Raw genomic sequence first — 24334 nt, forward strand, 5'->3', positions numbered from 1 at the left:
CGGATTGGTCCGGATCAATCAATCCCCCATATACGGCCCCAACCTTGCGGCGAGGATCCCTGTATATAGCTTAAGGTCCACGTTTAGGAGGGAGATGGGCCTATAGGCTCCACATTCGGCCGGATCCTTACCCGGCTTAGGTATCACAGCGATCGACGCCTCTAACAGATCCCGGTGGATCGCCACCTTCTCTGCGAAGGACGTGAAGAGTCGAGCGAGAATTGGCCGCAGAATGTTTTGTAAAAGCTTCCCGGGAAACCGTCCGGACCCGGGGCCTTTCCTGATTTAAGCCGGGAGATAGCCGAGATAACCTCCTCTGGGCGGACGTCTTTTTCCAGGCAGTCAATTTGGTCCTGTGTCAACCTGGGCAGGGTAACACTCGCCAGGAACTCTGATTCCGCCTCTTGGCAAGCAGGGTCGGCTTTGTACAATTCCGCGTAGAATGCACTAAATGTCTCTGCTATGGCTTGATTTCCGTACACAGCTGTACCATCACCCTTCCGTATTTCCCGCACCTCTCTACGTTGAGTGACCTCGCAAAGCTTGTGTGCTAGCAAACGCCCACACCTGTCCCCGCCTGTGTAGAATGCATGTCGCAGCCGTAGCGCTGCCTACTCTGCTCTATCGAGGTCAAGCGCCGCGAGCTGTTTTCTGACCGCTTTTAATTGTCGCCAAATCCTCGGGGCCCCTGTTCTCCGGTGCATTTGTTCTAACTCCCTGGTTTTCTGCGTGAGCTCCTCTCTTTTAGCTTGACGTTCCGCGTTCTCTGCCGTTGAGAGTGAAATGAATTCCCCCCTGAGAACTGCCTTAAGCGCGGACCATTGCGTGGCCAGCGTGGTGTCGGTGTTGCTATTGTGCGCCAAGAAGTCCTCGATTGCACCGTGGATTTTAGAGACTACGACTTTTCTTTGCAGGAGTGAGTCTCGAAGGCGCCAAACCCTGCGCGGACGTTGTGTGTCAGGCATGGAGAGGACGACTCTGACTGGAGAGTGGTCGGAGAGCGAGGCTGTGCCGATGTCGACACCAATGGCTAGGGACTTTACTGCCGTAGAGACCAGCAGATAATCGAGGCGTGCATAGGTTTGATGCGCCGCCGAAAAATACGTGTAGTCTGATTCCCCAGGATGCAGCTCGCGCCACAGGTCTATTAGGCCTAAGTCCTTCAGTCTGTCCCTACCAGCCGCCGTGAGTACCCCCACCTGTGTAGTGCGTTGGCAAGACCTATCTAAGACGTTGTCGAAGACTAAGTTCAGATCCCCTCCTAGCACTATGTGGTGATCAGTGGTGTCCGTGACTTCTGTGAGTGCCCTATGCAGAAAGTGTTCCTGACCGTCATTGGGCCCGTATATCGATCCTATCGGGAGTGTCCTGTCGCCTAACGTGAATCTGTAGACTAGCAGGCGCCCTCTGATCTCAGCAAGCCTCCCCAGCACTCTTCCCTTAAACTTTTGTGCCACCAAAATTGCAACCCCCGCTTTCTTGTCCAGGCAGGAAGAGAAGAACTGGTGTGGGAATTTACGGGACCTCAACCTATGACAATCTCTAGCTAGAAGGTGTGTTTCCTGTAATAGGCATATGTCCGCCCCAGACTGTTCCAGATGAAGCAGGATCGCCTTGCGCTTAACGGGGTTATTAAGGCCGCGGACGTTCAATGTGAGAACAATCAACTCATCACCCTTCATCTATAAGAGTATTTCCAGTCCTGTCTTCTGGTGGAGCCCTGAAGCGGCCAAGGCCGCCAATCTCCAACTCGCCTCTGCCTCTGCCTCGTGACTTCAACATCTTGACCCATCGCTGCCCCTGTCGAGATCGAACCATGGACCATTTTCCCTCCCCAACCCCAACTCCCCACCCACCCCCCACCCAACAAATACTGAATGTCATTGTCTCTCATCCTAGGATGAAAAGAAGGAAAAACAGGAATAAATGTAAGGTAGTCTTACTAGTCCGGTCGGGAGCGCCTTCCCGCCAACGGCCATGCGGCCAGAACGAATCTCCAGGACAATTAAGCGGCAGTGTGCCTCTCATCCCGGGGACCCGGCCACGCCGTCCGTGGCCACTGCTTTTACTGCGGCTCGTTGACCTGCTTCAATTTCCGTTGCTGGGGGTCTCTTGACTCGCTTCCGTCGCCTCTGGTGGCTCCACTGCGGCTTTCTTCCGTCAGTGCTTGGTGCTGATCCTTGGGCCTCGGCCTCTTCCTCTGGCTTCTCAATTCCCAACAGCGTGCAGGCCTCCGACAATGAACAAAGTTGGTATTGCTTGTTCTCCAGTTTGAAGACTAGGCGGAAGGGATGGCCCCAGCTGTATGGGATGCTGTTCTGCTGTAGATAGGTCGTGACGGGCTTGAAAAGTCGACGCTTGTGGAGCGCGAGCGCCGCCAAGTCCTCAAACAACTGCGGAGATGTGCCCTGGAATGATATCGGCTGATTCTGGCGTGCTTTCTGCAGTATATCCTCCATGGTACGGTAGTCCTGAACGCACACCAAAATGTCCGGAGGAGGTGCGGTCCCTGCCCGTGGCGGTCCGGTCCTGTGGGCTCTATCCAGCTGTAAAGGGGTGTCCAGCGGTCGCCCCAGCACGTGGTTGAACAGTTCCCTCGCGTAGCGGAACACATCTCGGGTGGCGTCTGACGTTGCTACATTACGAATGCGAATGTTGTGGCGCCTCGAGCGATTTTCCAAGTCCTCCAGGTGAAGTTGTAAGTCTACCTGCTGATCGTGCAGCCGGATGATCTCCTGCTGTTGGGCCGCCAGTTCTGTATCTCTGTCGTCGCTCTTGGTTTCCAGGTCCGCCACGCGCTCCCCTATGCCGTCCATCTCGCGCCTCACCTCTCTGATTTCGTTGGTGAATTCTGTTTTGAAAGTCTGTATGTCGTCCCGCAGGGACACAAAGAGGGACTCTAGAAAGGCCTTCGTGATGGGTTCCGAACCGCTGCCGGAAGCTTGGTCCATCTTCTTCGGTGCTGGGGTCCCCGCGTCCTTCTGTGGGGGTGTCTGCGATTTCGCGCATAATTCCTTCACTGTTTTGCCCCTGGGGGGCCTGTTAATCGACATCCCGTGGTTCCTGCGTCTGTGTGGCCGAAGCAGCAGCCTCCGCGAGAATCCCCCCGAGTCCAAATTCTCTCCCGTGGCCACGACTTGATGCCTGTTCGTCCCCTTCCGGTGGGATCTCGCCTGTGTCCCCTGCAAGGGCGCCGTGACTCCCCCGGTGCTGGTGGGCTCACGAGTGGCCTGTCACGGGTCCACGTTCAAATGGCTCCTCTGCTGTACGGGTCCCTGTCCCCTCACAGGCAGGCCCCTCTCACTCCGAGCACTCAGCCGCCCTCTCCGTCACCCGTGTGAGTCTCTCCTAGCTCTGCCACCTCTAAAACCAGCCCCCCCCCCCCTGTCGCGGTGCTGGTGTGGGCGCCCCCCGCCGTCAGGAAGGCCAGATGTTGCCAGCGGGCCCAAGTCCGAGGCCCTACTCTCTGCTGCCCGTCCGGGCCCTCACCATCGATTTCGACAGAGGGGGGCATAGTTATCCGGGACTTTGGCTTGATTGGAGCACCCTGGGGAAGCTGCTTTGCCCTCGGGCCAATAAGCCCGCCGAGGGGTTCCTCCACCCCAAGCCCCTGCACTCTGCTCCACCCAGGACTCACCGCCTTGCCGCCTGCGAGTCCCGGGACCGGCCCTGCGGTATGTCTCCTCAGCCGTCTGTACCCCGTGGCGTCCGACTGCTGCTCCGCTGTCTGCCGGGACTACCGCCCGGCTCCGCCGCCACCCGGGAGCCTCCGCTGCCACCGCGGTCTCCTGCGCCGCCCCTCTGTGCTTGCGGGAGACACCCGCCTCAGGCCTCACTGGTCTGCCGCTGCCGGAGGCGCGCCGCTCGGCCACGTTCCTCACGCCGAGGCGGCCTCGCTCCCAGGTCAGATGGGGGAGGGAAGCCTCGCGCCTTCGGCTCCGCTGCTGTCCCGTACCGCCACTCACTGCTCCGCCGCCGCAGTCTCCGGGTTCGTCCTGCTCTATGGACGATTCCGACTGCCCAAAGCCTGGAGCAAGGGCGTCGGAACCAGTGCTGATACAGGGCCGTTGGCAGGAGCTGAGGCGAGACACGTCCGCTCACTCCGCCATCTTGGCCACGGCCCAGCCATCCGCTCTATTAAAGGAAATTTTCTGAATTGAGACATTTCAGCCGGGCCTAGCGTACTAATAAAACTACGGATTTGCAAGTATATTAAAAAATCATGTTTTGGCAAACCATATTGTAATTGTAACTCTGTAAAGGACGGAAATTGGCCATTCGGACAAATATCTCCTAAGCGACAGATCCCCTTCTGCCGCCATCTAACAATAGTTAGATCTCGAAAAATAAGGAGTACACCTGCGGCTTCCAAAGGGTGTAAGCATTTATATTCAACAGACCCAAATGCCGCTTTTCCCGCCTCCGTACAGCATAGGCTGCCTTGTGAATTTTAAACTTAGTTTTTTTAAAGTAGCTGGGTTTCAGAACTTTAGCCAAACAACCATTAGCCTCTTCACCCAGCCCAAACTCGTATATTGAGGGGCTATGGCAAGGCAAAGGCCTAGCCCTTTCTCCAACAACCAAAGGGGAAATAAATTTCAAAACTGCCTCCCAATAGTAAAACAAAAAATGCGGGATGCCCCAACCCCCACAAGTTCTAGGGATCACCATCTTTTTGTACGCCCTTCTGTGCCTTTTGTAGCCCCATAAAAATCTAGAGCTAATATTCTCAAGTCTTTTAAAGCACAATGCTGGGAATTCAAGTGGGATGGCTCTGAACAAGTAAAGGAACTTGGGCAGCACGGGCATCTTTAAAACATTCGACCTCCCATACAGCGATAAATGAAGATGGTTTATTCGCTCTAGCGTAGAGTTCACTTTATCTAATACAGGGTTCATATTAATTTCAGGATTCTTATTAATTGGTGAGCAGAGCTTAATTCCAAAGTAGGTGGCTTCCGAGACGGTGGGTATACCATCCGGAGATTTGCCCCTGACACATAAGATCTGTGTTTTAGGTAAATTTAGCTTGTACGCAGACAAGAGCCCAAACTTTGATGCAAGGCCTTTAGTTATTGACAATGCGGAGGGCGGTTCAGTAGTAACAATCACAATATCATCCGCATAGGCCAGAGCTCTATACTCAATGTCTCATACTTTAATTGGTTTAATATCAATAAAATGGTTTAATTTAGATAAAAATAAATCAATATATATAAAGCAAATAATAAGGGTGAGCTCAGGCAGCCTTGTTGTGTTCTGCCGCTAATTGTGAAGAGATCAGACTCTCTACCTGATAAACGTATACAAGCAGAAGGTAGCTGATATAAAGACTTCACTGCTGCAATATACCAGGTCCGAAGCCCTTCAGATGTAGAACCTCCCACAAATATGGCCAAGACACCCTGTCAAATGCCTTCTCGGCATCCAACAGGGCGATTCCAATAGAGGTCTTTCTAGCTTCTGCCCATCAAAGCTATCACACGCCGCACGTGGTCGGTCGTGTCGCGCCCGGGGATGAACCCCTGCTGGAATGGTGATACTAGGGTTGAGATGATCCTTAAAAAGACGGACGGCTAAGATTTTGAAATATATTTTACTATTGGCGTTGATTAATGAGATAGGTCTGTAAGAGGATGGTAAAAGGGGGGGTTTATCTTTTTTTAAGAATACTGTTATTATTGATTTCCGCCAGGACAGTGGGACTAATCCCCAAAACGTCCCCAGCATTTGCTCTTTTAGCACTGACAGAAAAGTTCTAAAAAATTCAAGCGGGATCCCGTCTGGTCCCACCGCCTTACCTACCACAAGCGAAGATGTTGCTGCCTCAAGTTCCTCATAAGTAATATCGGCCTCTAGCTCTTCTTTTTGTCCGATAGTTAATTTAGGAAACTCCTTATCCCCCCAAAACTCTGCAACTTTCTCTTCTATTTCCATGGTATCCTCATTTAGGTAAAGCTGGCTATAAAATTTGTTAAAAATCTCAAATACTTTCGCAGGTTCCGTGTGGATTTGCCCATGCTCATCCTGAATTGGGGTCCCTTTGTTTTCCAGTCCGCCTCTACGCGGCCTTTACCTGTTGTCTTCAAATCAGTCCCGGAGGACTGCAACACTATCGCCTGCACTAGCGCCATGGACTCCAACTCCCAGAGTCCCCGCCGGCGCTAGCAACGCAAGCTCACCAGCACTTCGCACCAGGAGGTGCTCAAAACTGGGCTCGGGCTCCCGCAGCGCGGGTCCCTACGTTTTCCAGCCCGCCTCCACGCCGCCTTTACCTGTTGCCTTCAAATCAGTCCCGGAGGACTGCAACACTTTCGCCCGCACTAGCGCCAGGAACTCCAACTCCCAGAGTCCCCGGCGGCGCTAGCAACGCGAGCTCACCAGCACTTCGCTCCAGGAGGCACTTAAAATAGGGCTCGGGCCCCCGCAGTGCGGGTCCCTTTGTTTTCCATCCCGCCTCCACGCCGTCTTTACCTGTTGCCTTCAAATCAGTCCCGGAGGACTGCACCACTTTCGCCCGCACGAGCGCAAGGGACTCCAACTCCCAGAGTCCCCGGCGGCGCTAGCAATGCAAGCTCACCAGTACTTCGCGCCAGGAGGTGCTTAAAACTGGTCTCGGGCTCCCGCAGCGCGGGACGCACGCTGGCAAAGCCCGGGCCAAGGGCAGGCCCGTCCGTGCCCATCAAAGGCCGGAAGAGGCCGGGCAGGGCCACCCCTTTGCTAGCATTCGACCTTCCTCCTGAAGTCAATAATGTTATTTTGGCAGCCAGACGTCCCTCTACCAAGACTGTACCCGCCTTAACCCTGGGCGGAGCTGGCATAGTGCCTCTCCGCTCCGCTCCCTCCTTGCTCCCTCCCCACTCCCAAATTATTTAAAAAGATATAAAGAAGTGACTTACCTGTCTTTCTGCCGCTTCCCCTGCCGAGATGCTCCCCTTCCTGCTCCTCTCTCGCGTCATCCATCTTCTTTAAAAAAAAAAACACTACAGTATAAATCTTGCGCATGCGCATACGCAACGCGTACAACGTGTTTTTTTTTTTGAGAAGTTTGACAACACGAGAGAGTAGGAGCAGGAAGAAGAGCGGCCAGGCAGGGGAGGCGGCAGAAAGATAGGTAAGTCCCTTCTTTAAATCTTTTTAAATGATTTGGAGGGGGCAGGGGGCGGCTAACTTTTGCCTACTCCGCGTTCGCCACGGAGCATGGAGTAGGCAAATCTCTGCAAACTCCGCTGGTGGAGCGGAGTTACCCACCCAGGGTTAACACGCCTGCCGGTGGAACACATTTGTAAAATATTGTATAGAAACATCAATTGATCTTCTTTCTTCTCCCCTCTTGCAAGTCTTATTGTTTATTTGTACCCTTGCCCAGAAAGGGTGTGCTCTGGGAGCTCTTAAAGGGTACCTTTCGGCCTTGTCTGCCTTCTTGAGGCTGCCAGACCAACCCTCTTTATTTAAATCCCCTATTGTAAATAGGCTTTTTAAGGGGCTTGTACATATGTTCCCACCTGCCCCTTTCATCATGCCACAGTGGGACCTTAATTTAGTTCTTACCTTCCTAATGTGTGCTATGTTCGAACCTCTGCACAACTGCCTAATCTGGATGCTTACCAGCAAAACAGACATTTTAATGGCAATAGCTTCTGCCAGGAGGGTGAGTGAATTGCAGACTTGTCATACAAGCCTCCTTACCTGACCATCTTCCCTGATAAGTTGGTGCTCCGCACTAGGGCCTCTTTCATACTGAAAGTGGTAACACCATTCTACGTGGGATAGTCAGTCACCTTGCCCACTTTCTACGCTCCTCCGCACCCCTCTGTAGAAGAGGAGCGACTCCACCGTCTGGACCCAAAAAGAGCATTCTCGTTCTACCTTGACTGTTCTAAAGAGTTCGAGGTGAATGAGCAACTCTTTGTGGGGTACGTTAGATCAAAGAAAGGTTGTGTTTTGCAGTATAGGACTATCTCGCGATGGGTCATCCTCTGCATCAAAATTTTCTCTGCTCTAGCCAAAATGCAGCCTCTTAAAGGCTTTTGGGGCTCATTCCACTAGAGCGAACACTGCTACCACTACCACGGCATTGCAATGTGGAGTTCCAGTCCTCTACACTTGTCAGGCAGCAACGCGGGCATCCCTGCACACGTTTACCAGAGCTAAGGCTCCTACCACAGGATTGCAAGGTGGAGATCCAGTCCTTGACATTTGTCAGGCAGCAACATGGGCATCCTTGCACACGTTTACCAAACAACAGTTAAGTCCGAAGGGACGGCTTTTTTAGTAGCTCTGTCCTGCAGGACATGCTGGTCTAACCTTGTCCACAGCCCCCCCTCTGGCGATGGTATTGCTTCGCTATCTATTCAAAGATAAGCAATCTGCGGCTAGATGTCTGTATCAGATGGACAAGTTACTTTCCTTCGGAGCGCCTTATCTTGTAGATATAATATAGCCACAGATTCCTTACCGACCTACCCATCCTGCACGCACTGCAGACAGGTTTTTAGGGTCAGGGATGTTCCCTTTCAGGGCCCTAATTGTTTTAAACAGCGCAATGTCTGTGCACTTCATGGCTCTGCACCCCTGGCATGGAGAGTCGTGAAAAGTAACTGACTTCAGCGTACCAAGGTGGCACCTATATAGGTGACGCAGACGTCAGTTCCGGAATGTACGACACCACAGACGTCCCACTGAGTCAACTGACTCCACCTACCAGTGCACAAGGGTATTGCCTGTGCAAAAGTCTTCCGAATCCAGCCTGACGCCTGGAAAATTCAAAGGTAAGGAATCTGCAGCTAGATCATGTCTCTTCCAGATCAGGCATTACCGAAGTAATATAATTTGTCCTTTAAGGTGCTTGTTCTGATTATAATGCTGGCTCAAAGCATTTGTGACAGTACAGCTTTCCAATTGCTCACTTTTATAACTGTGAATGCTGACTTCAGAATTCATCTTTCTAACCTGGATTCTCTGCAGTTTTTTGTTGGATACCAGGTCTTTTAGAAAGCTAAAAACAAAAGCTCAAAATGCATTCCACACTTTACATAGCATAAATTATAACAAAGACTGTTAAGACCCTAAAATCAAAATGGAGAAATGTTTGTCTAATAGTTAAGTCTTTGCCTGTTTATCCAGGAATTGTGGCCCCAGTGCCCACTTTTTATCAATCCATCCAGCCCTGGGCAAAACAAGTTAACTCCTTATACCATAATTCCAGCATCTCTCAAGATTGGGAGTATGTCTAAACAGGTTGTAAACCAGTACTAATCCGATTGAAATCGAACCTTTATGCGACATTTTTCCTAAATGGTGATACTTTTGTAGCTAATGATAAAAATGTGTACCTACAGTTTGTAGTCTTTCAAAACAGAGCCATGAACATCTTCTGTGTTTTGAGAAAAATAAGTCAGTCAAAAATCAAAATCACATCAGTAATATACTTGTAACATTCCATTGTGCAAAATACAACATATAAAAACACCGGAAAATAATACAAAACATAGGCTCAGTAGTAGAGTAATTATGAGAGGTCTCATAAGTCCAACAACATATCTGGCTGAGACCATGCCAGACTTTTTTTGAGTCCTTCCTTCTTGCGTCCAACTGATATAAAAACAGGTAAAGAGTAACAGAAAGTTATGCAAGACCCAAAGAGCAATTGTGAGTATACATGAAATAGAGACATAAAAATTCATAAAAACTACACAGAATCATTTCATAAGCAAAAAGTGGCCCTAAATGACCTAAAGAAGTGCTTATTTGCTGGTGTCCGCCCGACAAAGAGACCCCCACTGATTAGAACAACAAAGATTTTCTTCTGTTCATAGCGAATTTTAAAAAGGAACAAATAATGTTATGTTATAAGTGTTTTGTAGCGCGCTCAATTATTCATGAGTGTCCTGGCGCGATTTGCACTACAGGCTAGAAAGGGGAGAATAATTAAATGACCTGATTAAAAAGATGAGTTTTAAGTAGTTTCTCAAAAATGAGAAAGTCCGGGGTGCGGCACAACAGAACAGGAAGACTTTTCCAAAGAGTGGCTACCTTGACCGAAAGTGACTGACTCGTCATCCTAGAACAGCGGAAACGGGGAGCGGCCATCAGACGGTGGGAAGCAGAGCGTAAGGATCGGTAGGGGATGTAGAAGGCCAACCGTTTCCTAATATAGGAGGGTCCTAAGTCATGCAGCGCTCTGAGCTAAAGTAAGGGCCTTAAACTGCACCCGCTGGGCCAAGGGCTGCCAGTGGAGGTCGCGCAGGTGTGACCTTATACTAGATCTCTTAAAGATGTTAAATAAGAATCTGGCCACCGCTTCTGGATCAGTTGGAGTTTGTTGCCAATAAAAAGCGCGTTGGCGTAATCCACGTGGGACAAGATGAGAGCCCGCGCCACCATTTCCTTCTCCGGCTGTGGAAGCATAGGGAAGAATCTGCTCAGTGACTTAAGTGTGCCAAAACAGACACCCGTCACTCTCTTAATGTGTTAAGAGAACCTGAAATCCTCCCCGAACCAAACTCCCAAGTTCTTAGCCGGACCACCCTCAAAGTGGGCGAGGGAAGTCAGGGGGCCACAAGGCTTCTGTAAAACGCTGGGGAAATTGATCATACAGCAGTATCTCCGATTTCCCCTTGTTGCACATAAGTTTAGCCTGTGCAAAACAGCTCTGTGCAGCCCCCGTACTCAAATCGAAACCATTCCAAGTAAATAGGAGCTGGGTGTCTTCAGCGTAAACCATGATTTGGCACCCAGGTCCTCAACCAGGGAGATCAACGGAGTCAAATAGATATTAAAGAGCAAAGGGCTCAGAGTCGAGCCCTGTGGAACTCCAGTTGATACCTCCCTAGCCGAGGATGAAAAAGGGGGCATCTAGACCTGCTGAGTATGAGCATCCAGAAAGGATCCTAGCCAGGCCAATACTGCCCCAGAGATGCCAATGGAAGAGAGACGGGCAAGAAGACGGGCAAGAAAAAGCTGGTGAGGCACCGTGTCAAAGGCGGCAGGGAGATCTAATAAAACAGAGCCACTCTGCTGCCCCGTCCAAGCACTCCCTAATTGCCTCTGCCATCTCCACCAGCTCTTTCTCTGTGCTGGAATATGTTCTGAAGCCAGGGTGAGCAGGATGCAAAGCCTCAGATGTTTCCACAAAGGACTCCAGTTGGCAAAATGCCACCTTTTGCAAACTTTGGCCAATGCTGGCAATAAGGAGATCGGGCGATAATTAGCGGGCCCAGAGGGGTCCGCAGTAGTTTTCTTAAGAAGAGGGAGGTTGGAGGATGGAGAATTAAGTTGTTTCAAATCAGGGCAGCACCACATTTTCTACTTCCCTGTTCCCTAATAATTGGGATTCAAATCCTTTTAATGAAAACTAAATAAAATTGACCCAAAAAAATTAAATGAAGCAGGCTCTGGGGGATGATTCATCACAAGGGCATATTAAGATTTTAGTTGAATCAAATTGACCAAGAGGGAAACAGAGATGCCATCTCACAAAACCCAACCTAAATCGGATGAAGAGCAATCTGTCCCAGGTACTATCGACCCACTCTAGGTACTGCTCCTAGGTTGGTGTCGTTTGGAGCAAAACATACTCCCTTATAGTAATTTTTTAGTTTTCGTTTTTCTCCCTTTGGCAATGCCTCAACACCTTAAATGTTTTTTTTTAACCCAGACCGTATCAAGTTTAGTCATGGCAATGGGATTAGAAAAGAGGACGGGCCTCCCCAGGTTTGTCAATTCCGTCTTAATGTATTTGAGCCAGGGGATTCTCAGTCCTCTGTCGCATGATAGGCAGTCACTGATGACCTTCCTGTTAAATGAGGCATGTGGGTTCTCCCAAATAGAACACCACAGGGCATGGGGGTGCAGGAAAGTAGAATCTGCTTTTATGGTTACCCCCACATTTTGCCTGGTGAAATGCTGTTTCTGACTAGACTGACTGGAATCCTGCTAACCAGGACCCCTGTCTCAGTGGTTTCTCCCCTAAATTGGTAATGGTAAGTACTTGGGTACCTCCCAGATTGGATACTGGTGTGCCTGTATAAGTCCCCATTATATGGTACTGAGGTACCCAGGGCATAGGAACCCCAGAGGTCCCCCATGGGCTGAAGCATGTATTATGCCACCCATGGGGGACAACCCAAACTATAACTACAAGCCTTCCATTGCAGGCTTTGTAAGCTGATGCTAACACCGCTTATGAAAGATATAGGACACTGCACTTGAAATCTATTAATGAGCCTTAAAGCAGGCCTTTCATTCCTGAAATCTGAAAGAAACACGTTAGTGTTAGATTCCTTACCTTAGAATATCCCCAGGCGTCAGTCTGGATCCGGAAACTTTTGCGTAGCAGTACCCTTGCGCGTCGGTAGGCGTCGTCTGCAGGCGTCTCCTGCGGCTCCGCGTCCGTCGTTGGCGTCGTGCGCTGTGATGACGTCGCTGGAGTATATAGACGCCGCCTCCGCGCGCTGCCGTCAGTTCTTCTTTTTTCCGCGCCAGTGGACGCAGATCTGAAGAGCGGTACCCGGTCTTTTGACCAAGTTTTCTCTAGTTAATTACTATCTTTGTGCCTGGTAAGGATGCCCGGTTTCAAGAATTGTGACGGTTGTGACCGCACGATGTCGGTCACGGACCATCACCGCCTCTGTCTCCGGTGCCTGGGCCCCAACCACGACGTCGACGCCTGCGTTGATTGCCGGGCTCTGACAAGCAAAGCTAGGCGGGAGCGGTCCCGCAAGCTGCTCGAGCTCCGGGTGTCGGCCCCGCGTCGAGAGCGGTCTCGGTCCGGCCGGAGGTCCAGGGAGCGTTCAAGGGAGCGGTCGCGGAGCCGCGCCGGACGCTCCGGAAGTCGACATCACTCGTCGAGTTCGTCAGGTAAGAGACACAAGAAGTCGGGGCGTCGTCATCGTACCCCCGACTCTCGCGCGATGCGGCCGGGGGTTCGGGTGACCCCAACCCCGCGGCTCCGCGAGAGTCGCCGGCGCGGCCTGCCCCATACCCTCAGGTCCCTGGGCACGGTGCGACGCCTGAGGAGATAGAGGCGTTCCTCATGGCCATGAGGGCCCTATCTTCTCCGGCGGGTTCCACGGCGCCTACGGGCCCAGTGAACCCGTCCGGGGGCCCTAGCGGTTCAGCTGACCCTACCTCGACGCCGTCGGATGCTCCGACACCGGCGCCGCCGGCGGCGCCGATTCCGGCGCCGCTAGGGCCTTCGTGGTCGACGCCGGATGGACGTCCATCCAATCCGGCGCCGATTCCATCGGGGTTACCCCCGACGCCGCCCCCGCGCGACGCCGGTTCCTCGGTGCCGGCTTCGGGCGGCACCGGGGCTCCGGCGCCGGCTCCGGGCGGCGCCGTCCCCATACCCTCACCGAATCCGGACGCGGAGTCGGACCGGCGTCGCCCGACGCCGGGCTCGACCCCGATGGGGCCTGTCGACCCCGTGGAGCCGGTCTACATAGTTGACGGAGGAGGGAGCTGCCTATTCAGTGGTGTTGATGAGGGCTGCCAAGGCCTTAAACTTTGAGCTCCCCGTCGCGGCCGTGAGGCCTAACATCCTCACTGAGGTCTTCAAACCGCGGTCATGCCCACAGGAGCCTCTGCTGCCGTTTAACGAAGCCTTATCAGACGTTCTGTTGGGCACTTGGTCCAGGCCCTCTTCAGGTGCGCCTGTTGATCGGAACGTGGCCAGACGCCACCGTCCTTGTCGGGACGACCCCAAGTTCCTGTCCACCCACCCCACCCCTGAGAGTCTGGTGATCCAGGCCTCTACCGCCCAGTCCGCATTCCCGTCGGCCCCGCCCGATCGGGAATCCAAGAGGTATGACCAATATGGCAAGAATGTCTTCTCGTCCCTGAGTTTAGGACTGCGGTCTTGCAACACCGCTTGCCTCTTGGGCCGCTACACCCACTCTGTGTGGGATATGGTCGCGGAGCTGCTGCCAGAATGCCCCATGGAGGTGCGGGCAAAACTCAGCAAAGCAGTTGCTGAGGGCCGAGATGCAGCTAGATATTCTATTCGATGTGGTCTTGATACGACCGACTCGCTAGGCAGAGCGATGTCCACGACGGTGGCGATTCGTCGCCACGCCTGGTTGAGATCCGCCAACTTCTCGGCAGATGTCCAGAATACATTGATGGACATGCCGTTTGATGGCTGTCATCTGGTTGGTGACAAGGCGGACCACGCGCTGGAACGCTTCAAGGACTCCAGGGTCACGGCAAAGTCCTTGGGTCTCTCGACCCAGCGCCAGCAAACAGGTTCGTTTCGCTCCTTTCGTGGCCAGGGAAGGGGTGCCCCCACACGTGCTGCCAGCCACGCACCGCAACAATCACTTCAACGCGGTGGCGGCCGTGGAAACCGCCGTGGAGGCGGTCGGGGTCAACGGCGGGGTCAGGCCACATCTCCCCCCGCAGCATCTGCCTCAAAATCCTCCTAGTCCGTGCTTTCAGGCCCACGTGACGCCAGTGGGTGGCAGGGTTCGCCATCACCACGCCCGCTGGCGCACGATCACATCGGACAGATGGGTGCTGCAAATCGTCCGAAGGGGCTACTCCCTCCCCTTCGAGACCACTCCTCCAGCCATGCCACCGCAGAACCACCGTGTGTCGGGGGACCACTTGCAACTTCTGCAGGAGGAAGTTACGGCCCTCTTGGCCAAGGGCGCCATCGCGCGCGTTCCTGGGCCAGAAGTAGGACGTGGTTGCTATTCCCACTACTTTCTGGTACCCAAGAAGGACAAAGGGGGCCTACGTCCTATCTTGGATCTGAGGAACGTCAACGGCTTCCTCCGGAAGGAGAAGTTCAAGATGTTGACTTTGGCTCAGGTCTTGGCTGCCCTAGACCCGCAAGACTGGATGGTAGCGTTGGACTTGCAGGATGCGTATTTTCACATCCCCGTCCGGCCGGCCCACCGGCGTTACCTGCGGTTCACGGTAGGCCAGGAGCACTTTCAGTTTACCGTGCTCCCCTTCGGCCTTACCAGCTCCCCACGGGTGTTCACAAAGGTGTTGGCGGTGGTCGCAGCCCATCTGCGCAGGTTAGGGGTTTCAGTCTTCCCCTACCTAGACGACTGGTTGTTGAAGGCGGGCTCGCCCCAGACAGTCGTCCACCACCTCCAGATGACGGCAGACCTCTTGCACGGCCTGGGGTTCTCCATCAATGTGCCAAAATCACACCTGTGTCCCTCTCAAAAGCTCCTTTTCATCGGAGCGGTTCTGGACTCGGCGCAGTTTCGGGTTTATCCTCCGGAACGGCGGATCCGGGATATTCAGGCGTTGATTCCCATCTTTCAGCCGCTATCCCGGGTTTCGGTCAGGTTGACGCTGCGGCTGCTGGGACTGATGGCTTCCTGCATCCTTCTGGTGCATCACGCCCGGTGGCGGATGCGGGCTCTGCAGTGGGACCTGAAGTTTCAGTGGGCCCAGCATCAGGGCAACTTGTCCGACCACGTCTTGATCTCGGAGGGCACTGCGAGACAACTGCAGTGGTGGCTTACGGACCGCGATTGGGTCAGGGGCAAGTCCCTCTCCCTTCCCCAACCGGAGCACGTTGTCGTGACGGACGCGTCCCTCCAGGGCTGGGGAGGCCACTTGGGAGAGGCGGAGATCAGAGGCATCTGGTCTCCGGCGGAGTCCCGGCTCCATATAAACATGTTGGAGCTGCGGGCGATTCGTCTAGCACTGAAGGCATTCCTCCCCTTTGTCAACGGGAGTGTAGTGCAGGTGTTCACGGACAACACCACCGCCATGTGGTACTGCAACAAACAAGGCGGGGTGGGGTCGTGGACCCTTTGCCAGGAGGCTCTGTGCCTCTGGCAGTGGCTGGAACGTCAGGGCGTGACTCTGACGGTTCAACACCTGGCAGGTTCTCTGAACGCCAGGGCGGACGAACTCAGCCGTCGGTGCTCGATGGATCACGAATGGCGTCTGAACTCGGACGTGGCGCAAGGCCTCTTTCAGAAATGGGGAGAGCCTTGGTTAGATCTATTCGCCACAGAAGAGAACGCGCAATGTCATCAGTTCTGCGCGTTGGAGTTTCCAAGACGGCACTCGCACGGCGACGCCTTTCGGCGCGAGTGGAGTTGCGGTCTGTTATACGCCTTTCCGCCTATACCACTTCTGCCCAGAGTGCTGAAGAAGATCAGGCGCGACCGGGCCCAAGTTATCCTTGTGGCTCCGGACTGGGCTCGAAGGTACTGGTATCCCGAGCTACTCAGCATGTCAGTCGGTCCCCCGATCCGCCTGCCCCTTCAGGAGGACCTTCTGTCGCAGCAACAGGGGACGGTCCTCCACCCGAACCTGTCCAGTCTCCACCTCCATGCTTGGAGATTGAGCGGCGGCAGTTGAGGCCATTTGACTTGCCTCCTGAAGTCTGTAATGTAATTCTGGCAGCCAGGCGTCCCTCCACGAAATCGGTATACGCCTGTCGGTGGCACAAGTTTGTGGCATGGTGCACAGCAAAGGCTGTGAATCCTCTTTCTGCCCCTCTCTCCGAGGTTCTTCTGTTCCTTCTCTCTCTTGCCCAGCAGGGCTCTGCTCTGGGCACTATCAAGGGCTACCTTTCTGCCCTTTCAGCCTTTCTTAGGCTTCCTGATCAGCCTTCTTTGTTCAAGTCCCCAATTGTAACGAGATTCTTGAAGGGCATCACACACATGTATCCACCTGTTCCGTTTGTGATGCCTCAGTGGGACTTGAACCTGGTTCTAACCTTTTTGATGTGTGCTCCCTTTGAGCCCCTTCATTCTTGCCCTCTCCGTCTCCTGACTTTAAAGACGGCTTTCCTGGTTGCCATCACCTCTGCCAGGAGGGTGAGTGAGCTCCAGGCTCTTTCTGTCAAACCTCCTTTCTTGTCCATCCATCCTGACAAGGTGGTTCTGAGGACTAGACCTTCTTTCCTGCCCAAAGTAGTTTCTGCTTTCCATATCGGGCAGTCCATCACCCTCCCTTCCTTCTTCCCGCCTCCGCATCCTTCAAAGGATGAAGAGCGGCTCCACCGTCTGGACCCAAAACGTGCGCTTTCATTTTACATGGATCGCACACGCCAGTTAAGGGTGGATGACCAACTGTTTGTTGGCTACGTGGGTGGGAAGAAGGGACGGGCGGTACATAAACGGACCATCTCACGGTGGGTCGTTCTCTGCATCAAAGCGTGCTACTCTTTGGCTCGGAAGGAGCCTCCTGTTGGGCTGAGGGCCCATTCCACTCGGGCCACGGCGGCTACTACTGCCCTGGGCCGGGGAGTCCCCTTGCAGGACATTTGCCAGGCGGCTACGTGGGCCTCGCTGCACACATTTGCGAGGCACTACTGCCTGGACAGTCAAGTCCGGAGGGATGGCTTCTTTGGCCGTTCTGTCCTCCAGGACTTTCTGGTGTAGGAATGTATTGGTTCGCAGACCCACCACCGGGGTTGGTATTGCTGGGGTATCTATTCTAAGGTAAGGAATCTAACACTAACGTGTTTCTTTCAGATGAACAAGTTACTTACCTTCGGTAACGATATATCTGTAAGAAACATTAGTTAGTGTTAGATTCCTTACCGGACCCACCCATCCTCCCCGTTCTGCGAACTGATACCTAGGGTTAAGGTCATCCCTTTCAGGGCCCTAGTTTCAAATGGCACCAGTGTTGGTTCTCTCATGGCTCTGCGTCTTCTGGCGCGGAAAAGCTGTGTACAAAGAACTGACGTCAGCGCGCGGAGGCGGCGTCTATATACTCCAGCGACGTCATCACGGCGCACGACGCCAACGACGGACGCGGGGCCGCAGGAGACGCCTGCAGACGACGCCTACCGACGCGCAAGGGTACTGCTACGCCAAAGTTTCCGGATCCAGACTGACGCCTGGGGATATTCTAAGGTAAGGAATCTAACACTACCTAATGTTTCTTACAGATATATCGTTACCGAAGGTAAGTAACTTGTTCGTCAGGGTGTTCAGTTGCATGTGTGAAGGGTGCCCCTGCATGAGCAGGACACCCCTACAATCTTCGGAGTCTATTCTCCCGGGTTGTAAATGCATTAGCCCTTACAATACAAAGAGTGGCCATGCCTCATTATGCAATGACCATCTCTAAACTGGCTGTAAGGAACCCTGTCATGTTTGGTGTCAAACATGTTGGAATCATACCCTCACACCGTAAACTGTGTGGAAGGTATGATTCCATGCACTGTAAAGCTCCTCCAGGAGGCCCTCAGTGCTCCTGGTACCAGTCTTCTAGACCCAGACAGCACAGCATGGCTGCTGACGGCCAGAGACACAATTCTGCCCTCCTGCTGCTGAGCCAAGCTCGAGCAGGGGAAGGGACACCAATAGGTATCCTATCACAGGGAGGTGTGACTTCCTCCCAGACAGGGTTTAGAGTATTGGGGCCGGTTGGGGGCGCTTGCCAGCTCCACTCAGTCTGCTTGAGGGTGCACATTTGGTGCCCTCCTTGCATAGTCCAGTTCAAACCAACTCAGGGCGCCGTTGGCTCCCGCTATGGTGCGAAACTGGACAAAGGACATGGCAGGATACTCCCCACTGGCCAACCCCTCCCCTGGGAGGCAACCCCAAATCGTCCCAACCTTTCCCTTAAGGTACTTAAGGTCTTACCTGTGGGTGGGTCTCTAGATTCGTCGTAGGACAAGATTCCTTTCAAGACACCACTTCTCCGACCGTCTGGGCACTCTGGACTTTGCTGGACTGCGCTCTGTGCATCAAGACTGCAACTAGGAAGATTCTTGCTGCTCCTGGTTTCGACGCTCCCTGCTCGTCTGCTGCAATTTCCATGCCAGTGCTCCATACAGGAGCCTGTGGACATCCAAGACACCTCAAGGAATCTCCCTTGGAGTGAAGGAGTCACTTCCCTGCATCTGCAGGCACCGCAACTAAGCTGACCGGTCTGCTGATCCTGTGCTTCCACGGACTCTGAAAGGCTCAGCAACACAGGTAGTGGTTCTCCACATCCCTCAAGGCCGGGCCAGTCTTCTCACCAAGTTTTAGGCCAGTATCTCTCGTCAGAGCCGCAGGAACCGAACCCCTGTGCACTGCGTCAACTTGCTGTTGCAAAGGCTTGTTTGTTGGCTTCCTTCCACCAAGATCTTCGGCCTCAAAGTAGCTCCAACCTCAAGCATCTCCTATGACCAAGATCTATGGACCCCGCATCACTTGCATAATGGGCCTGCATCTTTGGGGCGCTGCTCGAGGTCCTCATGTGACTCCAGTGCCTCAAGCCTGTGAGTCCTCTTGAGGGTCTTCCACGTTGTTTGCAGTTGCCAAGGCTTGTTGGTGCTCCCAAATGACACCGACCCCTCAACTCTCGACATCCAATGTGGGACAGCTTGCGAACGGCTCCTGGACTTCCACAGAGTCGCCTGGTCAGCAGAGCTGTAGCTCCAAGGTCATAATCAGCTCTCCTGCAACATCCGACTTAGGTGGGCATTTGTCTTCCGGGCCTCCAGGTCATTCCCAGTTGCCAAAGACTCTGTCCCTTCTGCTTGCAGGTACTTCTCATCTTGAATCCACCTTTGGGTTCTACCTGACACTGACGCTTTCTCCAGCAGCGGCATCTTCCTGAATTCCTCCATTGATTTTGACTGCAGTTTCCGACGCCATTTCACAGCTATGCACCCGGCTTCCTTGGTGTAGGTATCCTGGTTCCTAGGGTATTCACATTTGGGGTGGCTCGTCAACCTGTCTTCCACAGAGTTTCTTCAGGGTCTACTGAGAAGGGTCCTTCTTCTTTATAATTGCAATATCGACTTACCCATTGACTGTTTTGAGCCCTCGATCGTGTTCCCATTCTGCACAGGCCTCCGTGGGGTTCCTGGTTACTTACCTCTAGAGGTTCCTTGCGCCCCGACATTTCTACATCTTCTGGGTATAATCTCGACTGGAGTCATGGTTCACAGACCACTATTTTAGTATATGATTTGGTCTCCCCTTGGCAACCACTGTGTATATGTGCTACTTACCTGTTTCTATTGTAAAGTATGGTGTACATTGTGTAAATCTCCGGCCAGGAGATATCTGTATGTGTTAGTGAGTGTCTTATAATAAATACTTTTTTTTATAAATACACTGTGTGGTTCTTTTTCACTTAATGTTTACTAACAAGATTATGTTCTGGTGAAACAAGCTGATTTACACTCCTTCTGGACTACGCCTGAAGGCTGCTCTCCACAGCTACCACTTGGAGAGCTTTCTAAGGTTGTCTAAGACCACTAAAATCACCATAAGGGTCTTCTAGATAGGTGCAGGGTGCCCACGTACATAAGTGCAAAAACTACTGTTGATGGACAGAATGCAGAACAATGTCATACATTCCCCCCAGTTCAGTCATGGCCATATGCAAATCAGCCTTGACCCTGTGCCTCATGGGAACAGTCCAGCCTGAACTGCCAAGCCATGTCTTCCCTGGACCGGTATCAAGCATCCTAGGACCGGTTTCTGGCTATCAGCCGCCTTCAGCCAGGATAGCATCATCCCCTTTGTTATTGCTTTGTTCGCTCTAAGTTGGCAGGGTATGCTCAGACGTGGGTCCCTTGCTCACTCTACCACTGGATTAAAGATAGCCTGGCTGATAGGATTATGAATCAGAAACTGATCCCAGGATGCTTGTTTCTGGTCCAGGGAAAACATGGCTTGGCAGTTCGGGCTGTACTGTTCCAATGAGGCACAGGGTCAGACGGATTTGCATATGCCATGTCTGAACTGGAGTGGTGGAGTGAGCTAAAGAATGGTGATGGATTAAACCCAGATCAGTTGACTAGAGGTGAGTGTTTGATTTGATCAAACACTCCGTCCATCATCCCCTTTGGTATCGCTTTGTTCGCCCTAAGTTGGTACGGTATGCCCAGACGTGGGTCCCTTGCTCACTCTACCACTGGATTCAAGATAGCCTGGCTGATGAGGATTATGAATCCAAAATCGGTCCCAGGATGCTTGTTTCTGGTCCAGGGAAGACCTGGCTTGGCAGTTCGGGCTGGACTGTTCCCATGAGGAACAAGGTCAGACTGATTTGCATATGGACATGTCTGAAGTGGCGTGGTGGAGTGAGTTAACGAATGGTGATGGATTAAACCCAGATCAGTTGACTGGGGGTGAGTGTTTGATTTGCTCAAACGCTCCGTCCATCATCCCTTTTGGTATCGCCACGTACATAGGTGTGCACCATATACCAAGCCATTTTCTCACAGGGGGCATTTTGATAGTATCCGCCACTTATTCATCCCCAAGCTCCTGGTGCGTAATAAAGGTTAGGAATGCAGATGGGGCGCCTAAGAACTGCCTAAGCACCCTATTCTGTTCACCCTGAAGAGTATGCCCTTGTGCCTGACCCATAAGTGTGAATAAGGAGACAGTTACTCCTGTATACCTCTAACAGAGGGGCATCGGTTTTTTACTGATGCAGGAGACTAGATTAAAAATATTCCCTTAGTCAATGCTAGTTGTTTAAATCCCATACAAACTGGATTGTCGGGCTGAGGCTTACAATAATTGTCCCAAAAGGGGGTGGTGATGGACGGAGCATCTGAAAAAATCAAAACACTCGCACCCAGTCAACAGATCTGGGTTTAATCCATCACCGTTCTTTAGCCCACTCTGCCACCCCAGTTCAGACATTGCCATATGCAAATCAGTCTGACCCTGTGCCTCATGGGAACAGTCCAGCCTGAACTGCCGAGCCATGCCTTTCCTGGACCGGAAACAAGCTTCCTCGGACCGGTTTCTGGGATTACAGCCGTCTTCAGCCAGGCTTGCTTGAATCCAGTGGCAAAGTGAGCAAGGGACTCACGTCTGAGCATACCCTGCCACCTTATGGCAAACAAAGCGGTACAAAAGGGGGTGGTGATGGACGGAGCATCTGAACCAATCAAACACTCACACCAAGACGACAGATTTGGGTTTAATCCATCACCGTTCTTTAGCCCACTCTGCCACCCCAGTTCAGACATGGCCATATGCAAATCAGTCTGACCCTGTGCCTCATGGGAACAGTCTAGTCCGAACTGCCAAGTCATGTCTTCCCTGGACTGGAAACAAGCTTCCTAGGACCGGTTTCTGGCATTACAGCCGTCTTCAGCCCGGCTTGCTTGAATCCAGTGGCACAGAGAGCAAGGGACTCACGTCTGAGCATACCCTGCCAACTTATGACGAACAAAGCGGTACAAAAGGGGGTGGTAATGGACGGAGCATCTTAACCAATCAAACACTCACACCCAGTCAACAGATCTGGGGTTAATCAATCACCGTTCTTTAGCTCACTCTGCCACCCCAGTTTGCCATAAGTTGGCAGTTCGGGCTGGACTGTTCCCATGAGGCACCGGGTCAGACTAATTTGCATATGGTCATGTCTGAACTGGGGTGGCAGAGTGGGCTAAAGAACGGTGATGGATTAAACCCAGATCCGTTGACTGGGTGTGATTGTTTGATTGGTTCAGATGCTCCGTCCATCACAACCCCCTTTTGTACTACAATAATTGTACAGCATAAAACGTATCAGCACCACAGAAAAAAGTAATGATATCTTATTTTTCTGAGTGGTTTGTCAACGCAACACCAAAATCTCTACGTTACGGTGGTTTGTGTGTGAGCACCTCGTACTTGTATCATATATATTTGGCCGAATTATTTAGTCCAATTAATTCTAGTGTTGATAAAATAGTAGCATCATCAGTTATTTTGGCCTTGTCAAATGGTTATTGACCTGGTCCTTTATGCCAGAAAATCATGTTGATCGGCAACACTTCTGTAACGAACTGGCATATGACCAGTCGACTAAGACATGGATGATGGGTCATTTTCCTGTATCTGAGAAATTCTGGTTCGGCATCAACTTTTCTGCTTGTCTTGATTAAGAATGCTAGCTGAAGGTTGGCTTTGTATGTAGGAAATGCTCTTGTAACGGAAAATAAAGTAAAAAAAAGAACTGCAGACTGGCTAAAGCTGCAGCAAAAGCCAAGTTTACATTTTATCAGCTGCATTCCTCCAGTATGGCCACCTCAAGATTTTAAATCTTTTGGCTTTGCTTTTGTGTTGACATGTTTAGCCAAGAATAGCCCTCCTGCACAGATAAGCAGTGGTATGTATTAGCAAAGCTCCGGCTAGTGAGGATCGAAGGAGGTTCAATGCTGAGGTTCGTTGCCAGCTAAGAGCGCTTTGCTTTTCACTCTTTGTACTGTGTCTTCCCACAGTTCATTGTTTAGTCATTGCCTACAAAGCTCTACACTGCAACAAACCTCAGTACTTCCCCCTTCTTGACAACTTATCATTGAGCAGAAAGTCACTCTTAGCAGTCCTGGGTGAAATCGTGATGTCCAGTCAGAAAGTCTACACCTAGTGCTGGACTGGGTATTGTGGCTTTAGCACCAGGTATTTATAGTACATTCCGCATATTGAATGCAGTCTTAAGACTGAAATGATCAATGTATATATTATTGTACCGCAGGGTTTCTTCTTTGCTCTTGATTTAGGTTTTCTTTGTTGCTATAAAATGACAACTAGATACAAAAGGGTCTCTCCCTGCTATAGGTGAGCAAGACATGAGTTTCCCATTAATTTGTATTTTTCTTCATTATCTTTTCAAAGCAGGTTGTAAGAATTTTTATTGACTTCATGCTTGTGTTTTTTAGAATGTATCCCGGTTTACTGCATGTAGTAGGTACACATGAAGGAACCTATAAGCTGTAAGGAGCGGACAGTAGGAAATCATGGTGAAGCTATCAGTTAATAAAAAACATTTGATATTGGAAGGCCTACCATCAACATATCTTTCCTTTACTTGTGTGCATTTTTAGTACGTTGAGGTGCAGTGCCAAGCTCCACTTCCACAGAGACCCATTCAGCCTCCAAATCATTAACCGTCGAACGTGGTTTAACACAAATGAGCATTCTCCTCTTGTGTTCTTTACAGACAACCAGACATAATAGAGTCCCCGCCGACAGGTGATGATGAAGAGCAGAAGACCCCACCCTTTGAGGCAGAGGAATGTAAGTAATCCTTCAAAAAGTGGACTTTGCTGTCGGTCATATTAGGGAAACGTAGTTGAGAGGTTGCATCCCCACTGGTCAAATTCCCAGACCCCCAGGAACGGTAGCAGCGTAAGCGTATCTGTTACTTTGGTGACCCTTGCAAGGTCTAATACCTGAAGTAGCTGGAAAATGATAGCAGAGGGGGGTAATATTGAGGGTTGACTTAAAGAAAGATTTAGTGACACTTGAATGCCCCCAATTGTGGTCTGAATAATGGGCCCTGCAGTATAGGCGGGAGAGCAAACATATTAACGTGGCGAGCCAAGCCTTGGGTCTGGCTTGGCACTAAGAGCCATTGCTGAAGCTAAACCATGAAAATGTTCAGCATGTAAATC

General features: G+C 51.8%; 1 protein-coding gene across 2 annotated transcripts in view; it reads left to right on the forward strand.

Moving 5' to 3' along the window:
• Positions 1 to 24334, forward strand: part of STAT2 (signal transducer and activator of transcription 2) — a 534553-nt gene that overhangs the window by 458800 nt on the left and 51419 nt on the right. For both annotated transcript variants that reach the window (XM_086959626.1, XM_086959619.1), the window contains exon 24: positions 23881 to 23957. In XM_086959626.1, the coding sequence (XP_086815752.1) occupies positions 23881 to 23957 (77 nt within the window). The remainder of the gene's footprint in view (positions 1 to 23880; positions 23958 to 24334) is intronic.

Source organism: Lissotriton vulgaris, chromosome 1_1 (assembly GCF_964263255.1).
Source record: "Lissotriton vulgaris chromosome 1_1, aLisVul1.2, whole genome shotgun sequence".
Taxonomy (NCBI): Eukaryota; Metazoa; Chordata; class Amphibia; order Caudata; family Salamandridae; genus Lissotriton; species Lissotriton vulgaris.